Source organism: Ovis aries, chromosome 20 (assembly GCF_016772045.2).
Source record: "Ovis aries strain OAR_USU_Benz2616 breed Rambouillet chromosome 20, ARS-UI_Ramb_v3.0, whole genome shotgun sequence".
NCBI classification, from domain to species: Eukaryota; Metazoa; Chordata; class Mammalia; order Artiodactyla; family Bovidae; genus Ovis; species Ovis aries.
The window spans coordinates 34,309,798-34,333,834 of NC_056073.1; the positions used below are offsets into that span (position 1 = coordinate 34,309,798).

The 24,037-nt window shown below is 39.7% G+C and overlaps 1 protein-coding gene across 1 annotated transcript in view; it reads right to left on the bottom strand.

Annotated features, from left to right (window-relative positions):
- Positions 1-1,292: 1,292 nt before the first annotated feature.
- Positions 1,293-24,037, bottom strand: part of LOC105613815 (placental prolactin-related protein 3-like) — a 94,736-nt gene continuing 71,991 nt past the window's right edge. The window contains exons 8-9 of the mRNA XM_060403459.1: positions 11,516-11,604; positions 1,293-1,742 (exon numbers count right to left, since the gene is read on the bottom strand). Coding sequence (XP_060259442.1) covers positions 1,724-1,742; positions 11,516-11,604 — 108 coding nt within the window. The 3' untranslated portion in view covers positions 1,293-1,723. The remainder of the gene's footprint in view (positions 1,743-11,515; positions 11,605-24,037) is intronic.

A 24,037-nucleotide genomic window follows, 5' to 3' on the forward strand; every position in this document is an offset into this window, starting at 1 on the left:
CTGAAACATAGCCTATAGCATTTTGGCATGAGAAATGACCATGCCAATTTATCAGTAACCAATTTATAAATAAATTGTGTATTTTGAGCATTTCTTCAACATACATTAATGGAATATTGGAGGGTTTAGTGTTTAAATTTAATCTTGCTGGTCCCAAATTTTTCATGAGAAAGAGATAAATATGTGAATAAATAATTAGTTCAGTTGTATTCATTTCTTTGGTGAATGTAAGTAAAACTTAACATAGCAACCCAAAGGAGAGGAGAGCTGATTTGTCTGGAAAAATTACAAAAATTTTCAAAAAGGAAGTGAAATAGGATCTGGAGGAGCTCCCCAGGAGGAGATGGGGACGGGACTCCAGGTTGGAGAAGAGTTTATAAAAAGAAAGACATTTAAAATCTGAAGAGCGCCACAGGTTTGAGGAAGGGTGCCGCAGGTTTGGGGAAAGGTGCCGCAGTTTTGGGGAAGGGTGCCGCAGGTTTGGGGAAGGGCGCTGAATTCTATCAGCTCTCTCCTATCTTTGCGAGGGCCGGGCAAAAACAGCAAAAGATCCCTAGCCTGTGACTCACACGTCTCACCTGCTCCCTGTAGCTCTGTCCTTCCTATGAGTGGACTTCTGGGCAGACACATGGACTCATGAGCCTAGGAGCGAACTTTCCACTCCTCAGGACAGGCCTCCTCACATGACCTTTGGACAGAGCTCTGGGTTCTATAGGTAAGATCCCCTGCAGAAGGAAATGGCAACTTAACCCAATATTTTTTGGGGGGGAAATCCCATGGACAGAGGAGCCTGGTGGGCTACAGCCCAGGAGGTCCCCAAAGTTTCAGACAGTACTTAGCAACTAAATAGCAACAACAATTAGAAACTGGTAGTAACAACAAATCAAAGAATTGTGATTACATTGGGCCTTTTAATTGTGCTGTGATTAGCCTTTATTACAACTCAGATTACTGAAGTTATTCTATACGTGTAATGTAAGACTCCTTATATTTCATAAATGTTAAACTTCATATCCACACATGAGGCCTTGTTCTTCTTGTTGTTCAGTCACTAAGTCATATCTGACATTTGTGACCCCATGGACTGCAGCACACCAGGCTTCCCTGACCTTCACTATCTCCTGGAGTTTGCTCAAACTCATGTCCATCGGGTTGGTGATACCTTCCAAACATCCTGTCCTCTGTTGCGCCCTTCTCTTCCTGCCCTCAATCTTTCCCAGCTTTAGGCTCTTTTACAATGAGTCAGCTCGTCGAATCAGGTGGCCAAATTATTGGAGCTTCAGCATTAGTACTTCCTTTGAATATTTTTTTTATTTTTTTATTTTTTTAATTTTAAAATCTTTAATTCTTACATGCATTCCCAAACATGAACCCCCTCCCACCTCCCTCCCCATAACATCTCTCTGGGTCATCCCCATGCACCAGCCCCAAGCATGTTGTATCCTGCGTCAGACATAGACTGGCGATTCAATTCTTACATGATAGTATACATGTTAGAATGCCATTCTCCCAAATCATCCCACCCTCTCCCTCTCCCTCTGAGTCCAAAAGTCCGTTATACACATCTGTGTCTTTTTTCCTGTCTTGCATATTCAGGGTTGATTTTCTTTAGAATTGACTGGTTTCATCTCCTTTACTCCAAGGGACTCTCAAGAGTACTTCCAGCACCACAGGTCAAAAACATCAGTTCTTCATGCTCAGACTTCTTTATATGGTACAGCACTCATATCCATACATGACTACTGGAAAAACCATACCTTTGAATATACAGTCATTCTTTTGGCAAAGTGATGTCTCTGCTCTTTAATATGCCATCTAGTTTTCTCATAGCTTTTCTTCTAAGGAGCATGCATCTTTTAATTTCATGGCTGCATCCATCATCTACACTGATGATTGTCCCAAGAAAATAAAACTTGTGAGGCCTATCAAATACCTAACTCAAACTTTCCATCAAGATAAATGTGGTTAAAGAATTATATAGCCTTATATAAGGCGACATTTCAACATTTTTTAACCAACTACCATGTTTCTTTAATGATCCTGATTTATATCTCAAAGTTGTATTCTTTATCATAGAGCATGACTCAGATTCACACTGAACCTACTACATTCTCTAAGAAATCCTGTGGCTAATGACACAATAGGGGAACAAAAGTAAAACAAACATTAGATGGTTAATGCTGACATTGCAGAAAAAGAAGAGAACCATAAATAAATGTAAAAATGTGCACTGAATAAAGTGCTGAGTGGTAGGAAAGAATGGCCATTTGGGTCTTTAAGAACAGTAGCCATACAGGACACTTTGTATTAAGACAGGGTACTCATATTTCCATAAAGCTTTTACCCCCTGGGGACAGTGGGTATTCAGTTCAGTGCAGTTCAGTCACTTAGTCATGTTTAACTTTTTGCAATTCTTCCTGGGGACACTGGGTATTAAGAAATTAAAAATTAGAAGTTACATTGCTACATGAAATTTAGTGAAGAAGATGATACATTGGGTGTGGTAGGGAAAAAGTCCCTTTTCTCAGCAAAAGACATTTTAACCTCAGGGCATATTCTACAGTCATCAAGGTAATTAAAACGCAGGCAGCTGTCCCATCTTTAAGAAACAATTTCACAATTATCTGTTTCTAAACTTTACAGGCACTATAAGAGATGAACATCTGTATTTACTATTTCTTTAAAATCACGATTGTAACTGCTATTTCCAAGGCCACGCACTTGAGGAGTGGGAGACACAGCATTGTTATAAAAGTGACTCTAGATGCAAATGGTGATTCCATGGCTTAGACTCCCCAGTTGGCTCCCTAGAATGAGAGTGAACTCCTATCCTTCTTGGAGGAAATTTTCTCTCAGACAAAAGTAGAACTAAGAAGTAAGGGGTGGGGAGACCATCAATATTTTCACACTAAGAACCCCTTCGGTTGCTTAAAACAGGTCTGTGTTGCTCCACCATCGCTGGGTCATTTGTATTGCTGTTCCTGGTATCCTATTTTGGATACTGTTGCCTGCAGAGAGCTCGCTCTGTCCATAATGAAGAGCTGTGGGCTGAAACACTTCTGTCTTGCCACCAGAACTTAGACCCCATCCATTTCCCTGTCCTCAGTTGATGCAGGGAGTGGGCTCTTTCACATAGAACCTTGAGCACCACATCTCACCAACCACCATTCCTCAGAAAAGTAAAAATCCTTTCTCCCACTGTGTATCAAACTCCCTTCACTTAGACTTCAGATTACATTTCTCATCTGTCCACTCCATTTTCAGGAACCTCATTCCAATTGATTTATCAGTTATCAACACCATTGGTCACATGGGAAGTTCATGAAAGCTTCACCCATAATTGAGAAAATCTTTAGAATATTGGATCATTCAGACTGTGTTTACAAACCAGGGTATTCTGGGGTACACTAGGTTTTCCACATCGTATGCTCTTGGGGAGAATTTTAAGGGAAACAGTTTTCAGACTCTCAACATTCATATGAATTCTTTTCTAAAATTTTCTCTCTGAGAAAGCATTTGTATCTGAAGGCTAACGTACTAGTCTTCTTTCCCACCTCCCATTTCAGAATTGCCCTGGCCCTCTTTGATAAAGAAAGGCATGCCTTTCACTTTCATCATCACTATTGTGTGATGTCCCAGGATGTACAAATATCTGGGATGCCAGACAAAATGACCATTTGAAATGCTCCTGTTGCCTAAGCCTTCTTTGATCATGGCATCATGAGCTTATGGTAAGTCTTCATGTCTTTCTGTCTTTTATTTATTTATGTTAAATGGATAGCAAGAAGAGTTAGTGTTCTATCTTTCTTAATTCATATATGTTGTGGAATAGAATGGCAGGACGGGACAATATTGATTCAACTATCTTCCTTGGATGTGCACTTGAATGTGAACATTTACTCCAAATGGAAATGGTGTTAGAACTTTCCCCATTGTCCAGTGCTTAAGGATCCCTGCTCCTAATGCAGGGGGCCTGGGGCTAAATCCCTGCTCTCGGATCTAGACCCCACATGCCACAAGAGAGTTGGAAAATCCGGATGTGCAAAAATTAAGGAACACAACCAAGTAAATAAAAATGCTAAAAAAAGAAATGTTGGTATCTTTGCCACATAGTGGCTTTAAGTATGAACCTTGGAGTCCTGTAGCCCTTGTACACACTCCCACTCCACCACTCACTAGCTCTGAATCTTCAGGCCAGCCTTAATTTACTTCTCTCCATAATGCCATTCAAACTAGTGTCCACCTCATGGAGTTGCATAAGAATTAATGAAGATATGCAAGAAAAACATTTCAGAGAAAGACCAGAGGAAGGTAAATGCTTGACCAATGTTTGTCACTTCACATTTTCTTACTGTGAATTTACAATGAGGGAGTCTTGTCAAGCAAAACCAGCCTCCTGGCTGTGTAGTGAAGGGCTCTGCCTCATCCAAAGGGAAGGCTGCACTTTGCCCTTGCTTCCTGGGAGCTCCTCTCTAAACCCTTAGGTTTTTTCCTCTGGAAAAGGGTGACTAAAGGTGTCAAAGGTTGACACTGAGAAAAGTACTATTGTTTATGTGAGGGTCTTGAGCCTGATAGGGATGTAAACAGTTTGATTTAGTGTAAAACTTTGGGCTACAAGAATGATGTGATCCAGGTTGGGGGTTTTGGTCATGTAGTATCAGCTGCAACTCTAGAGAAGTTTTTTATCTGTATCTTTTAAAAAGCTGCAAGTCCCTGGATATATACCAAGAGAAAATCATGCTTTGTAAAGTTACATGCACCTCAGTGTTCCTTGCTTCATCAGGGTTTCCCTGCTGGCTCAGATGGTAAAGAATCTGCCTGCAGGGCAGGAGACCTGGGTTTGATCCCTGGGTTTGGAAGATCCCCTGGAGGAGGGCATGGCAACCCACTCCAATCTTCTGGCCTTTTATTGTCCAGACAGATGTGCCTGGCAGACTATAATCCATGGGGTCGCAAAGAGTTGGACACGACTGAGCGAATAAGCACAGCAGTATTCATTTAGGCACTGTTTACAATAGCTAGAACATGGAAGCAACCTAAATGTGCATCAATAGAGAAATGGACAAAAATGATGTAGTGTAGATATAGAATGTAATGTTACTAGGCCATAAGAAGGAGCAAAATAATGCTATCAGAAGCAATATGGATGGACATGGATATTGTCATACCAAGTGAAGTAAGAGAAAGACAAATGCATATGATACAAATAATATATGGAATATTAAAAAATGGTATAAATGAACTTATTTACAAACAGGAAGAGAGTCACAATGTAGGAAATAATCTTATGGTTCAAGGGGGAAGAACAGAGGGATGCCTGGTGTCATTGGGATTGATGTGTACACACTAATATATATAAGATAGATAACTAATAAGTACCTACTGTATAGAACAGGAAACTCTACTCAACTCTCTGTAATGAGCTACTCCAGTTCAGTTCAATTCGGTCGCTCAGTTGTGTCTGACTCTTTGCGACCCCATGAACTGCAGCATGCCAGGCCTCCCTGTCCATCACCAACTCTGAGTCTACCCAAACTCCTCTTCGTTGAGTAGGTGATGCCAACAAACCATCTCATCCTCTGTCATTCCCTTGTTCTCCTGCCTTCGATCTTTCCCAATTTCAGGGTCTTTTCAAATGAGTCAGCTCTTCCATTCAGGTGGCCAAAATATTGGAGTTTCAGCTTCAACATCAGTCCACCCAATGAACACCCAGGACTGATCTCCTTACGATGCACTGGATCTCCTGCAGTCCAAGGGACTCTCAAGAGTCTTCTCCAAAGCCACAGTTCAAAAGCATCAATTCTTTGGCACTCAGCTTTCTTTATAGTCCAACTCTCACATCCACACATGACTACTGGAAAAAACATAGCCTTGACTAGATGGACCTTTGTGGACAAAGTAATGTCTCTGCTTTTTAATATGCAGTCTAGGTTGCTCAAAACTTTCCTTCCAAGGAGTAAGCATCTTTAATTTTCCTGGCTGCAATCACCTTCTGCAGTGATTTTGGAGCCCAAACAATAACGTCAGCCACTGTCCATTTTCCCCATCTACTTGCCATGAAGTGATGGGACCAGATGCCATGATCTTCGTTTTCTGAATGTTGAGCTTTAAGCCAACTTTTTCACTCTCCTCTTTCACTTTCATCAGGAGTCTCTTTAGTTTTTCTTCACTTTCTGCCATAACGGTGGTGTCATCTGCATATCTGAGGTTATTGATATTTCTCCCAGCAATCTTGACTCCAGCTTGTGCTTCATCCAGCCTAACATTTCCCATGATGTACTGTGCATATAAGTTTAATAAGCAAGGTGACAATATACAACCTTGACATACTCCTTTTCCTTTTTTAAACCTGTCTGTAGCTCCATGAGAAAAGAATCTTAATAAGAGTGGAATTAAGTATATGTTATTCACTGTTCAACAAAAACTGACATTTATAGCATTGTAAACCAATTATGCTGCACGAAAAATAAAAATGAATTAAAAATAAATCAAAGATCTGGAATAAACCATAACCACATGTATAACAGCTTTCAGTGAGTTCTTGGAGTACTAGCTGAATATGGAACCTAAGAATGGTCTTGGGAGATCCCTAAACTTGTAATTGCAATCTGAAGTGAATTAAGTCTTGAGGACTTTCCACTCTGAAATTTGCATCTGTCAAAGGCCCTTTTCTTCTTATGTATAGTCTTGATATTATTATGTTGGTCAAATGGTACTTTGTCTAAGAACTCAGTAATTAACTCATATTTCAAATAGGAACATCTTAGAAGGGGGGGGGGGGATTTCTCAATGACTGATAACCAAGGAAGACACTGTAAATACTCATATAGTGCTGTGAAATCCATCAAGGAGTTTGCCATCTCACCTGGGGCTGCTGGTCCTTATTCAGCTTCCTTAGTCCTTGGCTTCCTATCACACCACAGAGCATTCAGTATGCATGAGACATTGGATTATCTTAGACAGGTCAGTCTCCTCATTGGGTGCCATGGTCTAAATCCTTGTGTTTTCCAAAAATTCATATGTTGAAAACCAATCCCAAATAGATGATTTTAGGAACTGAGACCATTGGAAAATGATTAGGTCATGAGGGCCGAGCCCTCATGAATGAGATTAGGGTTCTTACAAAAGATGCAGAAATACTTGTTGATCACTTTTATTTAGGGATATGTCCTGGAAGAGGCCCTCACTCACTCTACTATTCTGGCACCCTGATCTTGGACTTCTAGCCTCCAGAACTGTGATAAATAATGTGGTTTATAAACCACTCAGCTTCTGGCATTTTGTAACAGCAGCCTGCATGCACTAAAACACTGGACATGAATTGGGAAAAAAAAAAAATTGTCAATCTTGTTTTCCCTTCCAAGCTCATGAATGTGAAAGAGATAGCATAGATATTCAATCCCTGTGGCACATGGTAACATATTCCATAGAATTGTACATTTATTTCCAATTGTAATTCTTTGACATGTTCACGTGGGAACATATTTTCTGAGAGGTAATTAAATTCAAACCTATAGATTGTGCATTTTATGTGATCAGTTGATGGCCTTAAGAGCAAAGATAGAACTTTCTCAAAATAAAAAAAATTCAGCCTGAAGATGGCACCATTACTGGTACCCCAATCTCCAGCCTTTCAGCATAAAGATGAGGAAACTGGACCCTAAGTCCAGTCACTGGGCTCTCATCAGAATCCTAACATAACTGCTCTTTGACTTGGAAAACCTATCTTCACTTCTCTAGGGCTTGGTTTTCTCAACTGGAAAAGGAAAATTAGAGTGGAAAATATTTTACCTTTGCAAAAATTATGCAAATCGCTGTATAAAACATGATTCCAAACTGAGGTTTGTTCTTCTTCCCGAAAAGAATATTATCAATTGGTTGAGCAGCTTCCCTGTTTGGATCTCTTATACTTCTCATTATCTGCTCTATCCCACAGTGTATTTCTCTAGCTTAGCGTTCAGAAAATACCTTGATAGAAATAATTACTTGACTGTTATGGAATATTACTTTTATCTTTGATCTTCCACTGAAAAGCAGGAGTTGTAGTTAAGCACACTAGTGAGAGAAACTGTTTCTAAATGTCAGGATATCAACGTGAGAAGTTTGCTGTGTGTAGTTGCTCAGTCATGTCCAACACCTCACAACCCCATGGACTGACAACCCCTTGGGCTGCAGCCTGACAGGCTCCTCTGTCCGTGGGGTTTCTCTAAGCAAGAATACTGGAGTGGTTTGACATGCCCTCTTCCAGGGATCTTCCTGAACAGGAATGGAACCAAGGTCTCCTGTATGCAGGGGGACTCTTTACTCTCTGAGCTGCCAGATCCTTATAAATGGGTCTTGACTATGCAGAAGATGCATGATTTGTCTACTTTTGTCTCTTGAGACAGTGGGTTTTTTCCAGCTAACATATCAGTCCCGTTTCTATTCACCTGAACGCTATCTAGAATGCAAGTTCTTTCTAAAAGAAAGACATTAACACAAAATGAACTTTTATCTGGAATAGCAGTAAAGATTTTGTCCAGTTGTCAGTTTATCCAAAATACCAGAAGCTGGGTATTTGCTTTTAATTATAATATTTACCTCAGAAAGAACAAATGGCTGGCCAGTTTCTGCTATGGTTGATACTCAATAAATAGTAATTTCAGGGCAGTTGGCATACTCTTATAGCCCCAAGGGAACTGAATTAAAGGAGTGGGGTTTGGTGTTGTTAGGATAATTAACTATAGTATAAGTCAGAATGTGGTCAGACTCAAAATGGCAGCAAATTTGGAAAACTCAGCAGTGGCCACAGGACTGGAAAGGGTCAGTCTTCATTCCAATACCAAAGAAAGGCAATGCCAAAAATACTCAAACTACCACACAATTGCACTCATCTCACACACTAGTAAAGTAATGCTCAAAATTCTCCAAGCCAGGCTTCAGCAATACATGAACCATGAAATTCCAGATGTTCAAGTTGGTTGCAGAAAAGGCAGAGAACCCAGAGATCAAAATGCCAACATTCGCTGGATCATGGAAAAAGCAAGAGAGTTCCAGAAAAACATCTGTTTCTGCTTTATTGACTATGCCAAAGTTTTTGACTGTGTGGATCACAGTAAACTGTGGAAACTTCTGAAAGAGATGGGAGTACCAGACCACCTAACCTGACTCTTGAGAAACCAATATGCAGGTCAGGAAGCAACAGTTGGAACTGGACATGGAACAACAGACTGGTCCAAATAGGAAAATGAATATGTCAAGGCAGTATACTGTCACCCTGCTTCTTTATTTATATGCAGAGTACATCATGAGAAATGCTGGGCTACAAGAAGCAAAGCTGGAATCAAGATTGCCAGGAGAAATATCAATCACCTCAGATATGCAGATGACGCCACCCTTATGGCAGAAAGTGAAGAGGAACTGAAAATCTCTTGATGAAAGTGAAAGAGGAGAGTGAAAAAGTTGGCTTAAACTCAACATTCAGAAAACAAAGATCATGGCTTCTGGTCCCATTACTTCATGGGAAATAGATGGGGAAACAGTGAAAACAGTGTCAAACTTTATCTTTTGGGGCTCCAAAATCACTGCAGATGGTGACTGCAGCCATGAAATTAAAAGACGCTTACTCCTTGGAAGAAAAGTTATGACCAATCTAGATAGTATATTGAGCAGCAGAGACATTGCTTTGACAACAAAGGTCCACCTAGTCAAGGCTATGGTTTTTCCAGTAGTCATGTATGGATGTGAGAGTTGGACTGTGAATAAAGCTGAGAGCTGAAGAATTGTTGCTTTTGAGCTGTGGTGCTGGAGAAGACTCTTGAGAGTCCCTTGGACTGCAAGGAGATCCAACCAGTCCATTCTAAAGGAGATAAGCCCTGGGATTTCTTTGGAAGGACTGATGCTAAAGCTGAAACTCCAGTACTTTGGCCACCTCATGCGAAGAGTTGACTTATTGGAAGACTCTGATGCTAGGAGGAATTGGGGGCAGGAGGAAAAGGGGATGACAGAGGATGAGATGGCTGGATGGCATCACCGACTCGATGGGTGTGAGTTTGGGTGAACTCCGGAAGTTGGTGATGGACAGGGAGGCCTGGCGTGCTGTGATTCATGGGGTTGCAAAGAGTCAGACATGACTGAGTGACTGAACTGAACTGAACTGGAGGAGGAAGATGGTACTTTAGTCTAGGAAAAGTAGATAACAATTCATCAAGGAGGTGAACTTTTTTGATACCTTCTAAGAGAGATTAGTTGTTTGTGTACAATGTAAGAATATTTGATTTGTAGGCTCTCCTTAAAGTATTTTTATCTGTCATGATCAGAGAGTACATCTAAGAAACTGAACTCACCTAGTGAAGTTGAAAATCCTATGGTAAAATGTAGACTCTAGTGGCAGGTTCAGAGCACTCTCTCTAATTCTGTCCTATTCAGCCTTTTGGTCAGTGACCTGATTATCACATTATGTTAGAACAGGAATCTATGAGGGCTAGTGTATGTGGAATAAAAGATTGAAAATCCAGTGCTTTCCGTCTAATAGGGTAACAATTAAAAGCAAATGCATCCACAGTTCTGTTAAGAAAGTCTCTCAGTCGTGTCCAACTTGTGACCCCATGGACTATACAGTCCATGGAATTCTCCAGGCCAGAATACTGAAGTAGGTAGCCTTTTCCTTCTCCAGGGACACTTCCCAACCCAGGGATCAAACCCAGGCATCCCACATTGCAGGCAAATATTTTACCAGCCAAGCCCCAAGGGAAGAACCCACAGTTCTAGTTCTCTAATTATGTCCAAATAATCAGAGTATGAGGGTTTGGGTGGGAAGAAAAGATCTCAATGGTTTTAGTTCACTGTGTGCTGTGAGAGCAGTATCAATAATTCATTGGAATTTTACTCTGCATGAATAAAAGTGTTTCATTGAACGAACACCTAAGGAAGGCCTGCTGGATGCAAAGAATGGACAGCAGGGAAGAGCACACATGTGGACTTTGTGAATTAAGACTTAAATTTAAATAGAAAAACAGAAATGTAAATTTCAAACTTAAATGTTGCACCACAATTGGGACATGTGTTGAGAGGGAAAAGCACAGAATGCCATATGTCCACATAGCAAGGAGACCTGAACTGTGTCAGAATCAGGAACAGCTGCTTTGGGGAAGTGGTTTTTACTGAGATCTGAAAGATGTCAGGGAAGTCATGAGGTAAAAGAGAGAGGGTGTTCCAGGGAGAAGAAACGGCATTTATAAAGTACTTTAGGCATGTGTGAAAATAGAGAGTGAAAGAAGAGACATGCCAGGATTGAACCTTCAAGGAATTCAATTTACTTGGTAAAACTTACGCTAACTGGACAGTGAATACAAGGTGGAATATGATCAGTCTGTGAAACAGATAAGAATCAAGTTTTGCAGAGCATAGGAGATATTTCCCTTTGCCGGGTAATTCAGTAAAGATTCATCTAAACATAGGAAACCTGGTTTCTATTGCTGCTTTTTCATTGAATTTTATAAGTTTAGATAAGTGACTTAATCATTCTTGGATTTACCTATATATCCTTAATATGGGAGGATTGTCTAGAAAATTTCTAAGTTTTCTTCCTTTTCGGAATATCCAGTGAATCCCACTGGTGATTACCTGGAATTAAAAAAATAAAAAACATTTTTTATACCAAAGCAATAGCTGATTAATCTACAGTATTATATAAAAAGCATTGAAATTCTTGCTTTTTTTCTTTTTTCAATTTTTAAAATATAATTTCCAGATAAAATGGCAAGATATTTAAAGTACACATGACAAGTTAAATAGGTATACATGATTAGTGGATTTCCTCATTGATTTAATTAACATTATCTATTAAATCACCTCACAAATTTACCTTTCAAGATCTTTTTGGTGAGAACTTTTAAGTTTAACTCTCTTACATGTGTGCTAACTGACTTCAGTTATGTCCAGCTCTTTGTGACCCCATGGACTATATAGCCTGCCAGGCTCCTCTGTGGATGGGGATTCTCCAGGAAAGATACTGTAATCAGAAATCTTCCAGCAAACAAAAGCCCAGGTCCAGATGGCTTCACAGCTGAATTCTACCAAAAATTTCGAGAAGAGCTAACACCTATCCTACTCAAACTCTTCCAGAAATTGCAGAGGAAGGTAAACTTCCAAACTCATTCTATGAGGCCACCATCACCCTAATACCAAAACCTGACAAAGATGTCACAAAAAAAGAAAACTACAGGCCAATATCTCTGATGAACATAGATGCAAAAATCCTCAACAAAATTCTAGCAATCAGAATCCAACAACACATTAAAAAGATCATACACCATGACCAAGTGGGCTTTATCCCAGGGATGCAAGGATTCTTCAATATCCGCAAATCAATCAATGTAATTCACCACATTAACAAATTGAAAAATAAAAACCATATGATTATCTCAATAGATGCAGAGAAGGCCTTTGACAAAATTCAACATCCATTTATGATAAAAACTCTCCAGAAAGCAGGAATAGAAGGAAGATACCTCAACATAATAAAAGCTATCTATGACAAACCCACAGCAAACATTATCCTCAATGGTGAAAAATTGGATTGATTCTTTTTTCCTTATGTAATGTCCTTGTCTTCCTTTGTCCTTAGATATTTTCTTTGCTCTAAAGTCTACTTTATCTAATATTAACAAATGTTTTTATCCTTTTAATTTCCAAATATCCATGCCATTATTGAGTTTCTTGGGCTTTCCTGCTGGCTCAGACAGTAAGGAATCCACTTGCCTTGTGAAGACCTGGATTCAATCCCTGGGTTGGGAAGATCCCCTGGAGGAGGATATGTGAATCTGTATTCTTGCCTGGAGAATTCCATGGACAGAGGAACCTGGTGGGCTACAGTTCATGGGGTCACAAAGAGTCAGGCACAGCCTGGCAACTAAACCACCACCTGGTGTTCCTTCACATTTATTCCTTGGAAGGAACAGTCCTACTCAGGCTGCCTTCTGATGCTAGGCTGGAGGTCAGGAATGCTGGGCATGGCTTGTCTTCTGTCAGGTGCTGCTGTGTTTATCTTCCATTCTTCAGGCCCTAATCTAGTTCACCTTCTTCTTGCCAAATATACAAGGTCCCTTTAGTGGTCTCTTCTTTCCACAACGAACAGAGGAGTGGGCACAAAGAGATCAAGGCTGTCTTGTCTGAACCAGAAGCCCAAAGTGTGTTTTATAACCTAGGGAAGAGATTTCATGAAGTTGAGCAGAAAAGTGGAAAGAAGTCCACAGTAGGCTGGAGATGAAAGTCATGGAGTCCCTTTCTTTAGACGTCATCAGAAGCGGAAAAAGTATTTTTTTAGATTATATGTATATTCAGGTCTGAGTGAGTACACTTTCTGGTTCAGCAAATGGTAAGTCTTCTGTTTTTTTTCATTTTTTCATTAGTTTTCTTTACAAATGCATTCATATATAGAGTGATATCCATATGACATTTTTTTTATTCTTCTAGGCCATTTCAGTTCCATTCGGTTCAGTCCCTCAGTTGTGTCCAACTCTTTGCAATCCATGAACTGCAGCACATTAGGCCTCGCTAGATCATCAAATCTAGGAGTCCACCAAAACCCATGTCCATTGTGTCGGTGATGCTATCCAACCATCTCAAATTCTGTTGTCCCCTTCTCCTCCTACCCTCCATTTCTTCCAGCATCAGGATCTTTTCAAGTGAGTCAGCTCTTCACATCAGGTGGCCAAAGTATTGGAGTTCAGCTTCAACATCAGTCCTTCCAATGAACACCCAGGACTGATCCCCTTTAGCACGGACTGGTTGAATCTCCTTGAAGTCCAAGGGACTCTCAAGAGTCTTCTCCAACAGTAGAGCTCAAAACCATCAATTCTTCAGTGCCCAACTTTCTTTATAGTCCAACTCTCACATGCATACATGACCACAGGAAAAACCATAGCCTTGACTAGACGGACATTCTAGACAATGTAATGCTTTTGCTTTTTAATATGCTTTCTAGGTTGGTCAGAACTTTCCTTCCAAGCACTAAGTGTCTTATAATTTTTGGCTCAATCAACATCTGCAGTGATTTTGGAGCTCAGAAAAATAAAGTCAGCCACCGTTTCCACTTTTTCCCCATCTATTGGCCATGAAGAAATGGGACTGGATGCCGTGATTTTAGTTTTCTGAATGTTGAGCTTTATGCCAACATTTTTACTAGGCCATTTTTTTCAAGGTCATTACTCTGCTTTTATTATAATTTGATATTTAAACCCTGAAAAAAAGAAATTTATTGTAGAGTTTAGATTATTTACCAGTAGATGAATTGACAGAGTAACAAAAGAACTTAAGATGATTACTTAACTGAGTTCAAAATTTTATATATGCATATGAAGAGAGTTATTCATATATAATTTTATTCTTGGCCCCTTGTGGTATTCCGAGAACATTGATTGAAGCTATATATGAAAGAAATTACATTATTATTATAGTTAAACAACTGGTATAATTATGTGTGCACATTCAGAATCCATTAGTCCAGTGGCCATAAAAATGAGTATCCTCATCCCCTGGGGAAGAAAATGTTACCATTTTCATTTCTATTTATTTTTATCTCACTCTCATTTAGTTTATATTTTGTGTATATTTTTAAAAAGTAATAATATATTAGAATAGCAATGCATATATAATATTTTACATAGTATAATTAGGTCATTGACATATGTTGAAAAATGGAAAATGACTTGGAGATTATTTCTTTAAGAAACAGAAAGTTATCAAAATTTGCTGCATAAAATGTTACTTAATTTGGGGGAGTTCACCAAAAATTTTTTTATGAAACCAGTTCAACTGAAGATGCAGAATGTTCAGAACATCCATGTTTGCATGAGTTTGCATAGAGCCTCAGAGACGGAAACATTTTTGAAGTTGGGTAGAAGACAAAGAGACCTGACTGGACAGGGGAAAACTTGAATCTTGAATGCAAGAAAGCATGTTTTCTCCCTTCAGTGTGGTCTAAATTGTTTTTCTTTAAATCACGTCCTTTTCTTCACATTCATTCCCAAAATCCCATCCTCTGCTTTACTATTTCTTTTCCCGTAGTACAGATCACCTATTAACATACCAAATAATGTACTTGGATTCATGTTTATTGCAGATTATCTGTCTTCCCCCAGCTAGAATGTCAGTTCCATGAGGATAAGTGTCTGCCTGCTTTGTTTGTTGATGTAAACTAAGCACCTATATGAGTTTCTGAGTCAGGGAGGAATTAAGTCAATGATCAGTTGGTTAAATGACAAATAGCAGAGTACTGGGCAGGCCTATAGGTTTCAAAATTTTGTGGTTTCGATTAGCTATTGTAAATAAGCTGTTCTGCAGTTAATGTTACAAGGTTAAGACACGTTTCTGTTTCATCAGCATAAACATAACCTACATTTGAAGTTAAAGTTTTAGACCCAACATGATAGCTAAAATGCACATTTGAAAAATATGTATACTAGTTGATTTGTTTTCTTCATCCAAGATAGAATTATATTCCTTTTCATAACTTTTCCTTACATAGCTCTTTGTACATATATGTTTATATGTATAAATAAAATTCTACCTATCAAAGCTATGGTTTTTCCAGTAGGCAATATGAATGTAAGACCTAGACCATAAGGAAACTGAACACCAAGAATTGATGCTTTTGAACTGCAGTGTTGGAGAATTCTCTTGAGAGTCCCCTGGACTGCAAGGAGATCAAACCAGTCAATAGTAAAGGAAATCAGCCCTGAATATTCACTAAAGGACTGATACTGAAGCTGAAGCTCCAAACGTTTTTCTACCTGATGCAAAGAACTGACTCATTAGGAAAGACCCTGATGATGGGAAAGATGGATGGCAAGAGGAGAAGGAGATGGCAGAGGATGAAATGGTTGGATGGCATCACCGACTCGATGGACATGAGTTTGAGCAAGCTCCAGGAGACGGTGGAGGACAGGGGAGTCTGATGTCCATGGGGTCTCAGACAGTTGGATATGACTGAGTGACTGAACTTGACTGAAGGTACTAATATGTGTTATGTATATAACATAATGAATGTATGATCATTATACATAAATCACATTGACAAATATACTATTTCAGTTTCAGGTATAATTATAAATAGATAATATTGACATATAATATTATTTTGGTTTCAGGTGTACAACATAATTATTTTATACATATTTAAAAATAATCACCTCAATAAGTCTGGTGAACATCTGTTAATAGAAATAGTTACGATTTTCTTCTTGCGATGAGAACTTTTAAATTCTCTTCAGTTCAGGTCAGTCACTCAGTCATACCCGACTCTTTGCAACCCCATGAATCGCAGCATGCCAGGCCTCCCTGACCATCACCAACACCCGAATTTCACTCAGATTCACGTCCATCGAGTCAGTGATGCCATCCAGCCATCTCATCCTCAGTCGTTCCCTTCTTCTCCTGCCCCCAATCCCTCCCAACATCAAAGTCTTTTCCAATGAGTCAACTCTTCGCATGAGGTGGCCAAAGTATTGGAGTTTCAGCTTTAGCATCATTCCTTCCACAGAAATCCCAGGGCTGATCTCCTTCAGAATGGACTGGTTGGATCTCCTTGCAGTCCAAGGGACTCTCAAGAGTCTTCTCCAACACCACAGTTCAAAAGTATCAATTCTTCAGCGCTCAGCCTTCTTCACAGTCCAACTCTCACATCCATACATGACTACTGGAAAATCCATAGCCTTGATTAGACGGACCTTAGGTGGCAAAGTAATGTCTCTGGTTTTGAATATGCTATCTAGATTGGTCATAACTTTTCTTCCAAGGAGTAAGAGTCTTTTACTATGTTGTTTTTTTTTTTAATTTTTATTTTTACTTTATTTTACTTTACAATACTGTATTGGTTTTGCCATACATTGACATGAATCCACCACGGGTGTACATGCGTTCCCAAACATGAACCCCCCTCCCACCTCCCTCCCCACAACATCCCTTTGGGTCATCCCCGTGCACCAGCCCCAAGCATGCTGTATCCTGCATCAGACATAGACTGGCGATTCGATTCTTACATGATAGTATACATCTGCAATCACCATCTGCAGTGATTTTGGAGCCCCAAAAAATAAAGTCTGACACTGTTTCCACTGTTTTCCCATCTATTTCCCATGAAGTGATGGGACTAGATGCCATGATCTTCGTTTTCTGAATATTGAGCTTTAAGCCAACTTTTTCACTCTCCTCTTTCACTTTCATCAAGAGGCTTTTTAGTTCCTCTTCACTTTCTGCCATAAGGGTGGTGTCATCTGCATATCTGAGGTTATCGATATTTCTCCCAGCAATCTTGATTCCAGCTTGTGTTTCTTCCAGTCCAGCGTTTCTCATGATGTACTCTGCATAGCAGTTAAATATGCAGGGTGACAATATACAGCCTTGATGTCCTCCTTTTCCTATTTAGAACCAGTCTGTTGTTCCATGTGCAGTTCTAACTGTTGCTTCCTGACCTGCATACAGATTTCTCAAGAGGCAGGTTAGGTGGTCTGGTATTCCCATCTCTTGAAGAATTTTCCACAGTTCATTGTGATCCACACAGTCAAACGCTTTGCCATAGTCAATAAAGCAGAAATAGATGTCTTTCTGGAACTCTCTTGCTTTTTCCATGATCCAGCAGATGTTGGCAATTTGATCTCTGGTTCCTCTGCCTTTTCTAAAACCAGCTTGAACATCAGGGAGTTCACGGTTCACGTATTGCTGAAGCCTAGCTTGGAGAATTTTGAGCATTACTTTACTAGCATGTGAGATGAATGCAATTGTGTGGTAGTTTGAGCATTCTTTGGCATTGCCTTTGTTTGGGATTGGAATGAAAACTGACCTATTCCAGTCCTGTGGCCACTGCTGAGTTGTCCAAATTTGCTGGCGTATTGAGTGCAGCACTATCACAGCATCATCTTTCAGGATTTGAAATAGCTCAACTGGAATTCCATCACCTCCACTAGCTTTGTTCGTAGTGATGCTTTCTAAGGCCAACTTGACTTCACATTCCAGGATGTCTGGTTCTAGATGAGTGATCACACCATCGTGATTATCCGGGTTGTGAAGATCCTTTTGTACAGTTCTTCTGTGTATTCTTGCCGCCTCTTCTTAATATCTTCTGCTTCTGTTAGGTCCATACCATTTATTTCCTTTATAGAGCCCATCTTTGCATGAAATGTTCCCTTGATATCTCTAATTTTCTTGAAGAGACCTCTAGTCTTTCCCATTCTGTTACTTTCCTCTATTTCTTTGCATTGATCACTGAAGAAGGCTTTCTTATTCAGGCAAAAAGAATGAGACACTCTTGGAGAAAGTGGACATATGATTACGGAGACCATTACCTCTAGTTTGCTTGGGTTTTAGGGTTTGTTTAGTCTGGCTCTGTAAAGGTATGGGTTGTTCCCATTTGATTTCCATTCATTCTCTATGTTTACAATGTATGTCTTATTTACGTGTTGAAAGTGACTAGTGACTTACTGCTTGTTATCCCTGGGTAGTCATACTTTAGATCTGGTATTTCATAGGGTCTAGCAGAGGCTCTGTACAATATTTATTTCTATCATCTGCTGCAGAACCCTAACATTTCTTGGTGATTTCTGCTACTAAGTTGATGAAATACAGGAAAATAGAGCTCAGGTGTTTTGGATAAAATCTAAATTTATTTCCTCCTTTCAATCTGACTTTTCAGTCATTTATTGACTCAACTAGTCCCATATTGTTGGATGCCATTTTTGACTCTTATGTCTGCCTCCTTTTTGCATGTGGTCAAGGTCTATTTCATTTCCTGTATGTCTCGCATGCTTTGCATCCTTTCACTTGGCAAAGCCCTCTTTGATTTTTAGTGTCATAATATTCCCTGCTCTTTCTGGTCTCTTTCTCTTTCTCTACCAGTCCCAACAGCCACAACTCCTCAATCCATATTAAAGTTTCCCTTTTCTAATTCTGGACATTATGCTCTCTTGGACTAAATGTTCTTGGTTTCCTGTTCCTTTGTAGAATAAAGACAAACTCTCCAAATTGGAATATATGATTCTCCATAATGCATAAAAATCCATACAAGTATTTCTCCATTCTAACCCTACAATAATATATACAGTATATCATGGAAGCATAATCATGAGAGATACAACATGAATGGTAAAAAATGAAAATTTCTTGTGTTGTTGTCAGACTTGATTATTCACTGATACCTTATAATGTTATATGTATTAATATCTCAGTTGCCTTGATCTAAGATGTTGCAGATCCTTACTTCATAAGATGATCCTAAATGAATTGACAGATATATAGCTTTCCTATTTTTTCACATCAATATCCCATCAACCTTTCAAAACTCCATCATAAAGCCATCCCATCAGCATCACTCCTATGACACAGATGGCTCCTAGCTGTACTTCAATCCACTGTAGCCTCGTGGTGGCATCACATCTTATTCTTCTTCACTCTACCATGTAATACGGCTGTTTGTGTGTTTATATCACCCTCTCCTTCTCCACAAATTGCGGCCCTGCTTCTGGAAAATAGAGACTTTTAAAACCTCAGTTTAAGTCCTCATTGTATCCATGACATGTGATTTACTAATCTATAAGGTCAGTGAACTTCAAAGGTTCTTCATTTGTTTGTTTCCATTGGGTAACCACTGCTACTGTTCTTGATATAGCAGGGCCATTTCTTCAAATGTAATCTTACATGGAAATCTGTAAAGTAGGAGAAAATCAATGCTTTCTGGATGGTAAGGGAGTGATTGTTAAATCCTGTCCAATATCCCCTCTTTGGCTATTCCTGACTGACTCTAAAGAATATCTATGTCTCTCTTCAATATTGTCTGAAATCTACAGTATTCGCTTTGTATGTCACAGCCACGCAAGGAGAGCACTCTCAATGTCACCACCTCTGTGCTTGAGGTAAAGTCCTAAATTCATGCTTGAAATAAATTTTATAAGAGACAAATATCGGAAGATGTGTGTGATCTACTGTAGAGTATATGTTTCCTCCAATTGCATTGTCCCCCTTATTGACAAATTTTCACTCTAATAAACACCATCCTCTCTGCTGGAAATATCTAGACACTGAAGGAAAGAAAGTTAAGCAAGTAGCAAAATAGAATTAGATGTCTTGGACAGTAAATGACTTAGAAAGTGCTTACAGGGTTTTTTCATGATCTTTTATCTTTTTGAAGAAGAAAGTGAAAATACAAAAAAGCTGACACTTTACATGCATGAAGGAGCCAAAGGAGGGTTTGATAGATTGCTTCAGGGCAGAGTATTCTGTCATGTTCTGAAAGGTTTGGGTCATCCCAGGTGGAGGCAGGGGCAGGATTCAGGCAAGAATAACCCTGGCTATGAGGGAAGAGGTTGGTTTTGCTGAACAGTGTTCCTGTATGTGGGTGAAAGGTGACTTTGCTGAAAAGAAGATAATTTGGCTGGATTCTGCCCTGAAGAGTTGCCAAGCTTTGTTCATCTCTAGAACTATGGCCTTTAGTAACAACAAAAGAATACTCCTAATGTAAAGGAGAATTTCAAAGAAAAGAGAAAATGGAAATAAAAGGGAATATGAGATATCTGCTCTTAGGATATTTTACAAAGCATATATATTTGGGTACTTGAAAATAAAGTGTTCTAACAGCCTTTCATCCTTCACTACCCAAGTCCTAGACTCACTTTCCCTTTGCTGCTTTTCCTTCCTTCTGTCGTTCACTTCCTTCTCTCTTATTCATCCCCCTTTCCCTTCTACCTTCTGATTTCCCATTTTCTGTTTACCAGGAATTACTGCTAGAGCCCTAAAGATGCTGCAAAACCAGCCCAGCAACATCACTGACTTCTTAGGAGAGCCAGTCAAGAAGTTGGCCCTCATCTCAGGTTGTTTGGAGGCTGTTGAACAAGCTGAGCAACACTAATCCAGTCACATTGCTCCAGTCTCAGTAGAGACTCAGTCTATTTGGAGAATTTTATAATTCAGGGACCTACTAGGGCATGTTTGTAAGCCAAATAATTACTGACAAGGATAGTTACTCTAAAAGGAAGAGAAAATGGTATCTCACTTCTCAGATAAATGTGGTTTTGAATCCAGCTTCCTGATCTACTCAGTGTCTATGTGACCACTTGGACAATTGTCCCGAATCCACAGCACTGGACAGATGCACACCAGTTTCTGCCATTCAATTATTTGGAGTGTTTATCATACATGGATATCCTGTGGGTCAGCTAGTAAGCAGCTGACTGTGAACTACTTAGTTTTCTCCAGATGGTGCTTGCAGAGTGAGGGAAACAGAGGCTGTGGTGAATACTGCAGGTGGGGTGCTGTGGGTTCCAGAACATTTCCCCTGATTTAAAAGGAAACTCCGACATGAGGATCCCCAACTTGTGAAAGTCCTGGAAAATCACAAGGATACCCCTCAGGGGAAACACTTCTCAGTCAGGGGGAATTTCAGATCAGTCCATCTGGACCAAGAGAAGACTACAACAGCACCATGTAAGTCAGTGATGTCAGAACTTTCCCATCTCATTACCATCTATTCTGTTCCAACATGGCCCAAAGAATGAAGATCCAGAGAGGGAGAGAGAAGGAACCTTGCAGAAACGGACACATCTGCACTTCCTAGTAGGTCCCCTGAGCTTCAGCAGGGGAGAGGGAAACACTGAATAGGCTGAATATGAGATGGAGCTAACACTTGACTGACCTGGACTTGGGAAACCCAGAGTGATGGAATGTGTGGAATGGCTGCAAGGTGATGCAGGAGATGAGGATGCAGTGGAGTGTGGGTGACGACAGCCCCTGGAGGAGGATGAGCCAGTTCACCTTTGTATCTGCTATGGTCTCAGCCTTTGTTTCCCCCAGAAATTTCATATGATGAAATCCTGATTCCCATGGTTATGGTAACCCTAGGTGGTGCCTTTGTGAGGTGATGGAGTTATAAGGGTGGAGCCTCTTCAATGAGATGAGTGCTTTTATATATAAGAGACACACAGAGCTCCCAAGCCCTCCCCTGTGTGAGGATACAGTAAGAAGTGTGTGACCAGAAAGGACCCTGCATGACCATGCTGTGGAAATCCATTTCCATTGTTTTTAAGTCTGTGATGTTTTGTTATAGCAACCCAGAAGGACTAAGACAGCATCCTAACAATCTTTTTTTTTTTTTTAGCCTTCTTTTTTTTTTTTTTTTAGTTTTTATTTTTTAAATTTTAAAATCTTTAATTCTTACATGCTTTCCCAAACATGAACCCCCCTCCCACCTCCCTCCCCATAACATCTTTCTGGGTCATCCCCATGCACCAGCTCCAAGCATGCTACATCCTGCGTCAGACATAGACTGGTGATTCATTTCACATGATAGTATACATGTTAGAATGTCATTCTCCCAAATCATCCCACCCTCTCCTTCTCCCTCTGAGTCCAAAAGTCCGTTATACACATCTGTGTCTCTTTCCCTGTCTTGCATACAGGGTCGTCATTGCCATCTTCCTAAATTCCATATATATGTGTTAGTATACTGTATTGGTGTTTTTCTTTCTGGCTTACTTCACTCTGTATAATCGGCTCCAGTTTCATCCATCTCATCAGAACTGATTCAAATGAATTCTTTTTAACGGCTGAGTAATACTCCATTGTGTATATGTACCACAGCTTTCTTATCCATTCATCTGCTGATGGACATCTAGGTTGTTTCCATGTCCTGGCTATTATAAACAGTGCTGCGATGAACATTGGGGTACATGTGTCTCTTTCAATTCTGGTTTCCTCGGTGTGTATGCCCAGCGGTGGGATTGCTGGGTCATAAGGTAGTTCTATTTGCAATTTTTTAAGGAATCTCCACACTGTTCTCCAAAGTGGCTGTACTAGTTTGCATTCCCACCAACAGTGTAGGAGGGTTCCCTTTCTCCACACCCTCTCCAGCATTTATTGCTTGCAGATTTTTGGATCACAGCCATTCTGACTGGTGTGAAGTGGTACCTCATTGTGGTTTTGATTTGCATTTCTCTAATAATGAGTGATGTTGAGCATCTTTTCATGTGTTTGTTAGAGGACACTAATAGATGGAGAAATATACCATGTTCATGGATTGGAAGAATCAATATAGTGAAAATGAGTATACTACCCAAAGCAATTTACAAATTCAATGCAATCCCTATCAAGCTACCAGCCACATTTTTCACAGAACTAGAACAAATCATTTCAAGATTTGTATGGAAATACAAAAAACCTCGAATAGCCAAAGCAATCTTGAGAAAGAAGAATGGAACTGGAGGAATCAACTTGCCTGACTTCAGGCTCTACTACAAAGCTACAGTCATCAAGACAGTATGGTACTGGCACAAAGACAGACATATAGATCAATGGAACAAAATAGAAAGCCCAAAGATAAATCCACACACATATGGACACCTTATCTTTGACAAAGGAGGCACGAATACACAATGGAGTAAAGACAATCTCTTTAACAAGTGGTGCTGGGAAAACTGGTCAACCACTTGTAAAAGAATGAAACTAGATCACTTCCTAACACCGCACACAAAAATAAACTCAAAATGGATTAAAGATCTAAATGTAAGATCAGAAACTATAAAACTCCTAGAGGAGAACATAGGCAAAACACTCTCAGACATAAATCACAGCAGGATCCTCTATGATCCACCTCCCAGAATTCTGGAAATAAAAGCAAAAATAAACAAATGGGATCTAATTAAAATTAAAAGCTTCTGCACAACAAAGGAAAATATAAGCAAGGTGAAAAGACAGCCTTCTGAATGGGAGAAAATAATAGCAAATGAAGCAACTGACAAACAACTAATCTCAAAAATATACAAGCAACTTATGCAGCTCAATTCCAGAAAAATAAACGACCCAATCAAAAAATGGCCCAAAGAACTAAATAGACATTTCTTCAAAGAAGACATACAGATGCCTAACAATCTTTATACAGTTCAGTAAACCTCATGCTATTCATACAAAGCTACAAAGCGCTTATCTTGTCTGGTGTAACACTGTGATAGTTGGCTGACAGTTCGTGGCTGGCTTTCATAAAGAATCTTGAGAATTCAGTCTTCTTGGTGGCATG